We start from the raw sequence: 10364 nt of genomic DNA on the forward strand, positions 1-10364 counted from the left end.
AAAAAAACAAGAAATACCTTTTCGAAATAAACTTCAATCCACGACGATCCATCGTTCAACGCAAAATTGAATTGAAATAACTTAAAAGTTTGCATGCAGCATAGTCAGTCAGTTCTGTTCGGCTTTTCCTTTCCTTTTCAACTTATAAATACTTCACTTTACACACACACGCACACAAACAGTGAGCAACAAATTGAACAGAGCAAGAGATACCAAGGTGGACAGAGAGAAACAACAAAAGTGTGTAACTCAAATGTACGAACAAAAATGCTGAAATTAGCACTATGTATTAACGCAGCTAAATTTTTTCGTGCGTATTTTCTTGTTTGTGAGTTTTTTTTATTATAATTTGAGTGCGTCTATATTTTTTTGTGTTAATAAACAAATAGGTCAAGCACCTGTATGCGGGAGCTTAGGGACCCTTGTTGCTGCTATACAAACAGGCCACAGTTATGTATGTATGCGTACGGAAAGAAACGCCAATGCAAGGTAGTCTCCAAAAAAAAGTGGCTTCCACAAAATTTCGTCAGAGTTCAAACACTTTAAACAATTTTTTGTATACACTACACGCTACACAATAAATACTTTGCGCTGGTGGCGCTTATACGAATATACATTTATATTGTGTTAATATGCTAATGCATTCCGTAGCTTCGTTTTTTTTTTCTTCTTTAACTACTCGAATAAATAATTCACTTTAATTTTTATGCAGACGGCGACACTCCCCCGGCCATACACTACAGCACTGCATGGGGCTTGCTAACATTGAGATTTTCATATTGGCGGCGCACACCAACAACTGAGAGCGGCGGCTAGACTGGCTGCTTTTTGTTTGTGTAGTTGTTGCTCGAGTAGGCTGGCTGGCTGGCTGGCTCTCGCTCTCTCGTTAAATAAGTAAAAAGTGCATAAAACTGAGGCGGTTTTTTTTTTGCTTGCTAGCCTTTTTCACATTGAGAGAGCACACACACACACACGAGCGGCAATAAAATATTGCAAACGGAACGAAAATGCGACTAAACTCGACGACGTACAGACTTCAACTAAACCAACTGACACGGCAACTCTGCTGGTCTGCTGCCTGCAGCACTACGTCCAAAGAGCAACAGCAGCCGCATATACATACATTTTTCCAACAATAACAACATCGCCATTAAGAAAAACAAAAACAAACGTAATTCAGCCTACAACAACTGAGCAGCCAGCGGGCAAAGGCGATGGCAGCCAGACAATGGAGCAACAACAACACAATGTACGGTTAGAAAAAAAAATGAAGTACAAAAAACAACAAGAACAAAATTGCGCTTGTGCTAAGAAAAATTGGCTTACCAGCTTTGCTGGGCCAACGTGTATGCGTGCGAGTAGCATAGCTATAAGCATACGCGCGCGCTATATGCATCTCGTTCGCGCGCACACAGCCAGCATAGGCGAGTAAAACATTTTTTGGGGTGATTGTAATCTGCCGCTACACACAGGCAAAAGCAGCCGCCGCCACCGCGCACAGCAGAAACAAAAGGCAGAAGTAGGCAAGCGAAAGAAAAAATGTCATAAAATACATCTGGCGAATTTGTTATGCCCGCCACCGTGCCTGTCCCCTTCCATTCCCACACACACACACACAAGGCAAAGGCCTGCCAACATCTGCTTTGTTGCTGTTACTTTATGCTCTATGTATATATTGTGCGATCGCTGTTACCCTCTTCTTTATTAACGAAGAATGCTTGCTTTCAATTAACACAATGACGGCCAAAGCAGGCAGGCAGGCAGACAAGCAGCAAGCCAGTTCGAGCAAGCAAAGAGACAACAGCAACGACCCGCGCGCGTTCTTCATTTTTCTTGCTTCGCTCCTGCCCGCTGTGCCCTGCTTCAGTGCTGAGCATGCCAACCGCGTTCAAAATTTTCGTATTCGTTAGTGTTTGAGTATGCGTGTGTTGTTGTTGGCGCATATATGAACGCGTGTGCAGCTGTGTGCGCGTTGGGGTTCATGGTGTGCTACCTACCTGCTAAAGTAATTTATTTTTATGTCGTTTTTGTTGCTGCTTTTCAACAGCACGAACGAACGAATGTTCGAATCACAAAATAATTCCATCCATGCGCAAAGCAATTCAATGTGCTCGGACAACGAAACGAAAAAAAATATATGTATTGTGTATAGGTTTGAAAAATGCGGCTAAAACAACAAATAATGACTATCGAGCAGTAATTTGTCTTCCTCCCCTTTACACTTTTGGCGCTGCCGTTGCGTGTAGGTCTTCTTCCTTACGAATTTCATACGTTCACAAGCATACCACCAGCATATCTTTGGTTGAAAATCAACAAACTTGTTGTTTTTGCTGTTGTCTTCGTCTACGTTGCTAATACTTTGCGTCCGCACAACGACTGGTTTTTATTTAAAAAAAATGTTTGACGACTTTTGGTTTGCTCGCAAATGAACGATTTCGAGTTCCCATTGAAATGTTTCGAGCAAATAAGTGTAGATATTGAGCGAGCGTGCTGATAGTGGCAGCAGCAACCCCATTCCATTTTTGAATGTTACATTCGTTCTTAGATATTGTAGTTGTTTTTGTATTAGATCCATACTTCATTTCGTTTTTAATGGATTTCTGGTTGTACGTTTTTCTTTTGTTTTTTTGCTCTTCGCTTTGTTGGACTCGAATTGACTTGCTGGCGGCGTGCATATTTTTGGCCGAGCGAGTGCGCATATTGCGTTCCGCGATCCTCAACGTCGCCGTCGTCGTCGACTTTCTGTCATTGCCGCCATGTTATTTTTACTTTTCATTTAATTGCATATTGTTTGTTGTATGTACGCGCCGTTGTCGTTACAATGTCGTTACTGCCTTCGCTGTTGTTGTTGTTGTGGTTGTTGTCGTTTTAGTTGCTGTAATTGTTTTTGCGTCGCTGGCGTAGATTTCTTCATTTTTATTTTAATCTTTCACACCCTGTTGGCTAGTGGCTGCTGGCGCTTTTCGGTAACACAGTCACAACTGCCGCTCCCGCCACCGCCATCGAGCTACACTTTGCCTATTAGCTAATGCGCTTATGCGCTTTTATCACTCTTTAGATTAGGCATACATACATACATACTATTTAGTACTGTATATGTGTATGTTCAAGGGTATAGTTGTTGATACTGTTGCTGTCATTTTCGTTCCCAACTGTACATTGCTGACGATGACAAATTCAATATCAATATGAGCGATGGAGATGACAATCGCTCGCCTTGGGTAGCATAGCTTTTCTCTTGCGTCTCTTCGCCAATAGATTTGGAAGCGCATGCGCTGGAACACTTTAGCCAGCCGCTGCTCCCGCAACGCTCTTCGAGACGTTCGAGGTCGAGTAATATGCCGCTCTGGCATCGTCAACCCTTCGCCTAGTCGATGAAAAATACTTGTGTAGGTATACCTACATACATACTATTTATTCGAATAGCGATTTAGCTGTGGGCATGAGAATCCAATTTGCTGTGGTGGTATCGGTGGAATACATTTCTTTCATTTTCTTCAACTAGAGTTAGCAGATCGGATGATTAAATATGTTATCGGGGTGGGAAACTTTTAGAAGTGACGATTTTGAAATGCTCCATGCCACTTCATTCCCTATTACATACAGCTACATACCTATATGTATGTACATATGTATGTATGTACTACATGCTATTAGGTTAGAGTGGCTGCTACCGTGCAAGAGTAAAGAGGCGCATATGGGCTCGTTAGCGGTTAACCCCAGTCTTTAATCTGTGATTCCAGTATATTTCCGTCCCAGGTAGCATTTAGATGCCAGCCTGTGGATAACATTTCTGCATTCAATGGATACTTAGGACGTTGAATACAGTACCCGTGCGCTTGGTGCCGGGCCACTTTGGGATCGAAAGCCACGAGGTCGCTGTGGCGAGAAGGACCCTAAACTGCCTTCATGGGACCGGAACATTGTGTGGTCTTAATTGGTCGTCTTCGAGATAATAATTACTGGTGGTGGGTACACACTGAGCGCAGTAAGTACTGCGAGCCGGTGGGGGTCATAGACGCATGCTACTGACCAGGTTAGAGGTTGTTTGTCTCTAAGCCTTCTTTCTTCAAGGTAGGCAGCGGTAAAAAAGAAGCCAGGCAAGGAGCGAGACTTAGGACCCGAACTTGGGAGCCTTACCATCGGCAAGGCTTCCGATGACGACGATTAATTGTCACAGGCAAGCAAAGTGGATGATACCGGGGTACCTATTTCACGTCTGTGGCAGCCAGCCAGAAGAAGATGACAAAGAAAAAGCTAAGCCGATCTCTTTAAAAAGATTTAAAAAGTAAATTAACGTCCGTAACGAAGAGGAACAAAGTGACTTTGACCCCTTACACTACGAGGACCGAGAGTGACATGCTGGTCGCGATGGAACAGACGTCACTCGACAACATTCAAATTAAATTTGGGTGACATGCCAAAAGCCACAAGAGAGGAAGCTAGCGGTGGTGCAAACTAATCACTCCACTTCGGCCTCTCTCGGATTGATGAAGTTCATCCTGGACAAAGGCTTGTACAAGGTAGGCGCACTAGGCTAGGGATGGGCGGCTACCGTTTGTTCACTCCAACGAAGAAGGTAAGATAGGTCCTGTATACTGGCTAGAAAGAGCTTTAATATTAAATTTCTTTTCACCTCATACAGCGCTGGCGACCTCATAGCGTTGGTATGTGAGCACAGGTGTTCGCCAACTGGTGTCACCCGCCCGGTCCAGTGCACTGGATTTGGTCATTGGCTGCGATGCGAATGAACTTAACTAACTCCAACTCAACTTAACTTAGTTTAGCAATTTTTTGGACTTAGGACAAAATTTAACCTACTTATTCTTGACTAAGTCCAAAAGTCCAGCCCTATGAGATTTGGGCATTCCGTTTACAAGCTGCGCTCAGATTAAAGGGGGACTGGTGTGCTGCAAAGGGATTGTCATTACACCCTCTGAAGTCAACCATTGTCCCATTCACCAAAAAATTTAAAGCCAACTTGACTAGGCCCACCTTAGCAGGGAACGAAATTAAGTTCCCAAAAGAGGCGAAGTATCTAGGTGTAACTCTGACCAAAAGAATCAATTGGAACTCACATCTTTCGAATGTTACCAGCAAGACTACAAGGGAATTTTATCCCTGTCCGATACTTCATGGTAAAAAAATTGGGGAATATCACCCAAACTAACTTATTGGTCTTTTAATACGGTTGCGTGGGTGCCACCCTGAGAAAACTACTCCGCTTGGTCTGCGTGGCCATCATTTATGTATAATTGAAAGAAGGCCTGGTGGAGCGCAAATGTAATCAGCTTGAAAATTAGGATTTTTTGGGGTCACTTGGAGGAGTTCAAGCCATTTCTGGAGGATACCGCTTTCAAGTTCACAGACATAATGCTACCGACATTATCCTTGGAAAAGCCCTACAAGGTGCGAATTTTTGCAAGGGACTGCTGTGAAGTGATAATATCTATGATTGACAAAGGGAGCTAAGTAGGATATGTATACCGACGGATCTTCAGATGAACGATGGAAGTACTGGCGCAGGACTACTTAAACCAAGATTCCAGAAAACTCCGCCAATGGGCACATATCCAACTAGTCTTCGCCAGCGAAGCATGTGTTCAAGAGGGACAAATGGGTCTAAATAAATATTATGTCGAATAGTCAGGACCCCAAATGCACTGTCGGAAGTCAAAGGGAATAAGGCAAGGAAAAACATAGGAATACTCTTAGAACTTAGCCGGGAGGGTCTTAAAGCTCTTACTGGCTACCTGACAGGACACCGCAAGTTAAGGTACCATTTGAATAAAATGGGGCTTTCAGAGTATACTCTATGTGACTGCCCGCGTATAATGGAACTCAGACTGATACACCTTGGTGAACGATTATCTTCTCCAGTAAAAATTTAAAACATGGCACCTTTGAATGTGCTCAATTTCTTAAGGTTGGAGTGATTTTAATTAGGGTTCACCCAACGTAATAATTATAATAGATAACCTTATATCGTATTATGTAGCATGTCTAAAAATATAACTTTAACCACAAGTCATCTGCATAGGCAATCGCCCCACAGCCTGTCTTCTAGCAAGTCGTTTACGATTACTATGCAGAGCAGAGATGAAAATTCCGGCCTGGGTGCCTCTGTTCACCCTACGACGCTACCTCACTGAACTGCAACAGTTTAGCCGCAGAGCAATTGGTTGTCGAGGCCTATTAGTTTCGTTTTAACCCCGATCTTAGCTAGTGATTTCACTATTGTCTCCGGCAGGACGCTTTTAAAAGCCCCCATTCGATGTCGGGTAAGGTCTATTCTGCTGAGTGTTTATTTGCTAAGGCTTCTTGTATTACCCTTACAATTATGCGCAGAGCGGTTTCCACAGGAAGTTTCTTATGTGCAGGCCAATCAGTCTATCTTGCGTCTTCAGCAGAAACGAATGCTGGCCTGAAGTCTTAAGTAGGTAGCCAGGTAGGTTGAAGTTTCTCCTCATACTATCAGATTTAGCTCATTACACATTACATCTGCTGCTTTTCGATGTTGCATACTTTTAGGCCCCACTGATTTTCATTTAGAGAGCTTTGGCGTCGAAAATTTTGCGTAGCGATTGTCAGAATTCCACTGCAGATGAAAGCCAGCCCACCTGGGACCAATGGAAATCCAATTTGTGATATCACATGGATCCCGAACCCACAGTCCTTTTTGAACTAGTTGGTGGAGTCTACGAGATGGCTGCGCTGAGATCACCGACAATTCCTTTCTTCAGAAATGTGTGTCTTCTCCTGCAGAGAACCGGACTATCGCAGAGTAAATGCCTATTTCAGGCTATTTTTCTTCGTGACAGCTTCTGCAGAAGTCATAGCGGTTGAACGAGAGGTGTTCAGCTGTCTGCCTATCAAGATTTGTTCTGCTAGTAGTCCAATAGCCATTGGCTTTCGGCCTCTACTGAGGGTGAGGATATCTCTTGCTTTTCTCATGTCCCATTCAGGCCACATAAATTTGGTTGTGTTTCAGTTATTAATATGTCCCCATGTGGTCTCGGCTTCTTTGCGTAAGTGTTCCCTTAGTATGAGCGTGCAGAGAGCTCGCGACATGCCTTTCCTTGTTGTTGTTGTTGTAGCGACTTACTTAATCCTGCCTAGATCGGTTTGTCACGTTGTCATCAAGCTCAGCCGACGGACGGCCCAGGAAGCGTGCAACTCGGACGGAGTAGAACCAAAAGCAGTGGGGTGTTAGCTGAGTTGGGTTCTGCGGGTATGTGAAGAGATATTTACACTAATGCGGAGACTCTCCACATGCCGGACATAGGACAAGTATATCAGGATTTATTCTGCTCAGGTATGAGTTGAGCCTGCTGCAGTAGGCAGAGTGAGGTGGGGCAAGTGTGGTGCGGGTCTCCCGAGGCAGTCGAAGCTCTGTCTCCTCAACGGTTGGTGGTGGCATTGCATCCCCATAATCTCCAATCGTATTCATTTTTTCAGTAGTGATGTGCTGAGTCGATACTTTTTAAGTATTGATCGATACTCGGTACCGATTTAAAAAGCATTCAATACTCTCGATACTCGGTACCGAAACGTTTAGGCTTTCAATAAGAACGCATGTAGACCAAAAATAAAAGCGGTTCAGGGGAACCTAGCTTATCAAACGCCAAGTGTAGAGGTTAATAGAGGTTTTATTGCTGATTCAAATGAAAAATATACATATGTAAATTTTTCATCGCCACAATGCAGGGAAACTTTTCTCTGTTTAAAACTTTTTATTTTTAGATGAAGGTTTGGGGCTGGCCAGAAATAGATCCCATTTTTGGTCGATTGCTCCTCTACAGTTGTAAAAAGCAGCTATGGCCTTAGGTACCTGTCTTTAAGTAAAACATAAAGACTCTTTCCTAGAGACAAACGCCACCCTGAAGACACTCCCAAGCAACAACTTTCAAAACATAACGCCTAAATGTATGCCACACTGTCGACAACCTCATAGAAAAATCTACAGCATACATACATATGCATAGCTGCGGTCAAAATAATAGCACCAAAAATTAAAATGATATTGTTTGCAACTCCTGTTTGTTTATTTATTTTTAATAATTTTCATTTAAACTTTTGTTCGACTTATAACAGAAACCAAATAAATAAAAGTTTCAAAATTCCAACTTTTTATCTAGAATGTTTAGAAAATTTTCAAGTATGCAGTTTTATAGCCCGTTTAATTTTATTCTAACAAAGTGCAAGTTTGAAGTCGCTAAAAATCACCGTTGAGTATTTAGATTTTTTTTTGTCGAAGGTATTGAGCATCTTCTTCCATATAACGCATCGCCAGTTATTTTATATCCTGCTTGATTTTATATCATTTTATAATCTAATTCGTATGTGCTTATTTTACTTATTATATTTTTATTTTATTTTATTTCGTTCAATTTAATTAAATTTTTTTTTTTTATTATACTTTTAATTTACTTAATCTTATTTTATTTTATTTAATTTTGTTTTATTTTTGATTCTATTTCATTTAATCTTGTTTAATTATACTTTTATATATTTTTTATTTAATTTTTATTAAATTTAGTTTAAGTTTTTCATTAAATTAAATTTTATTTATTTAATTTATAAATTTTTTTTAATAAATTAATCTTTTATATTTTACAATTTTTTTGTTTTATTACAATTTGTATATATTTTTATTGTTCACATTATTTGATTTTATTTTTTATTACATAAATAAATAGTTTTTTTTTTAAATTTGTTGTATTTTATCTTAATTAAGTTTACATATCTCATTTTATTTTACATACTTTAATTAATTTTATTTTATTTTATTATTTTATTCTATTTTATATTTCTTGTTTTATTTTGATACATCAATTTTTTAATTTTATTTTGCTTATTTTATTTAACATAGAATAAAAAAAATTTGTTTTTCCTTTTTTTAACCGGCCGTAAAGCTCCAAAAATCAGCTTACATAAATTGATACATATATAAAATTCCAAATTTTTGCCCTAGAAAAACAACAACATATTTTTTTCTAATTTAATATTATACTTTTTTAAATTACTAATCTTCTGTATACCATTTAATTTAATTTTATTTCTCATTTTACTTAATTAATTTTTTTTTATTCTATTTTACATATTTTTATTTTTATTTGATTTTATTTTAAGTTTTAGTAAATTAATTATTTATTTTGTTTTTGTTTTTTTCCCCCCTTAATATATTTTAGTTTATATATCTCAATTTATTTTATTTTACATACTTGAATTCATCCAATTCTCGATGTTGTCGTCACACAAAGCGGAGGGACCTACAGTTTTACGCCGACTGCGAACGGCGATTTTATTTTTATGAGAAGCCGTTTTTCATGGCGGAAATACACTCGGAGGTTTGCCATTGCCTGCCGAGGGACGACCGCTGTTAAGAAAAAACCTTTTTTCTATATTTTATGCGATGTTGGTTTGACCAGGGGTTGAACCCAGGCGTTGCGGAGTGGAAGCGCGCACTGCTTACCACTACACCACAGCGGCCGACCAGTTTACTTGAATTTATTTTATGGTTTTATTATATTTTTAATTGATTTCAATTGATGATCAATTTGTCGGAATATTTTTTTCATGTATACATACATATAACTTTGGACCACGTTAACAGATTTTTTTTTTTTTAAGAGAAGTGGTACCTCAGAGTTGGTCCCATACTAATTTCGTTTAAATCCGATCATTAGATCATGAAGAAATTAACGGTACTCCTAAATTTGTATATGATAATTGAGTCGGTTTTCTTTTTTGCTTAAAATTTACTTGTATATATTTTTATTTGATTTTGTTACATGTTTTCCTTTTTTTACGTATTTTATTTTACATTATATTTTCTAATTCCATTAATCTTAATTTATTCTATTTTGTAGATCTCATTTAATTTTATTCAATTTTATTGCATTCTATGTTTTATTATATTTTTATATTTATTTTTTTTTTGTATCTTAATTTTTCAAGTTAAATTTTAAATTACGTAAGTTCCAATTTGTTTTACTTTTCATTTTAACTCACTTTATTTTATATACATATTTTATTATCCGATCAGTTCGTAATTTATTCAATAGTATGTTACTAGGCTGGTCTGATCTAAGTGTTTTGTGCAAATTATTAGTTTTGGTTATAATGTGTTTTTGTATTTTATGGTTCGTGACAGATTTAATTAAACGGAATTGCACCTGAAGAAGCTAAAAATGTTTTAGTGAAATGCTGGGCCAGAGAGTGAAATAACGTAGTTTTATTTGCACAAACACTTAGATCAGACCAGCCTGTTCACTTTATTTTATTTTATTTTATTTTATTATTTTATCTTATTCATTATTATAATTGTTAATTTTTTCTATAAAACAAAAAACATAATTTTC

At 38.6% G+C, this 10364-nt stretch overlaps 1 protein-coding gene and 1 long non-coding RNA gene across 2 annotated transcripts in view; both read left to right on the forward strand.

Annotated features, from left to right (window-relative positions):
• The first annotated feature begins 6 nt into the window (after positions 1 to 6).
• On the forward strand, positions 7 to 614 carry LOC118733325. Its single transcript, XR_004992233.1, has 2 exons — positions 7 to 328; positions 390 to 614. It is a non-coding gene; the product is annotated as an uncharacterized LOC118733325 (long non-coding RNA).
• A 6385-nt stretch (positions 615 to 6999) lies between these two features.
• The window catches only part of LOC118734498 (polyhomeotic-proximal chromatin protein-like), a 17839-nt gene continuing 14474 nt past the window's right edge, over positions 7000 to 10364 (forward strand). Inside the window, exon 1 of the mRNA XM_036464217.1 lies at positions 7000 to 7028. Within this exon, the coding sequence (XP_036320110.1) occupies positions 7000 to 7028 (29 nt within the window). The remainder of the gene's footprint in view (positions 7029 to 10364) is intronic.

Source organism: Rhagoletis pomonella, unplaced genomic scaffold (assembly GCF_013731165.1).
Source record: "Rhagoletis pomonella isolate Grant_MI unplaced genomic scaffold, Rhpom_1.0 Rhpom_scaffold_00002, whole genome shotgun sequence".
Classification (NCBI taxonomy): domain Eukaryota; kingdom Metazoa; phylum Arthropoda; class Insecta; order Diptera; family Tephritidae; genus Rhagoletis; species Rhagoletis pomonella.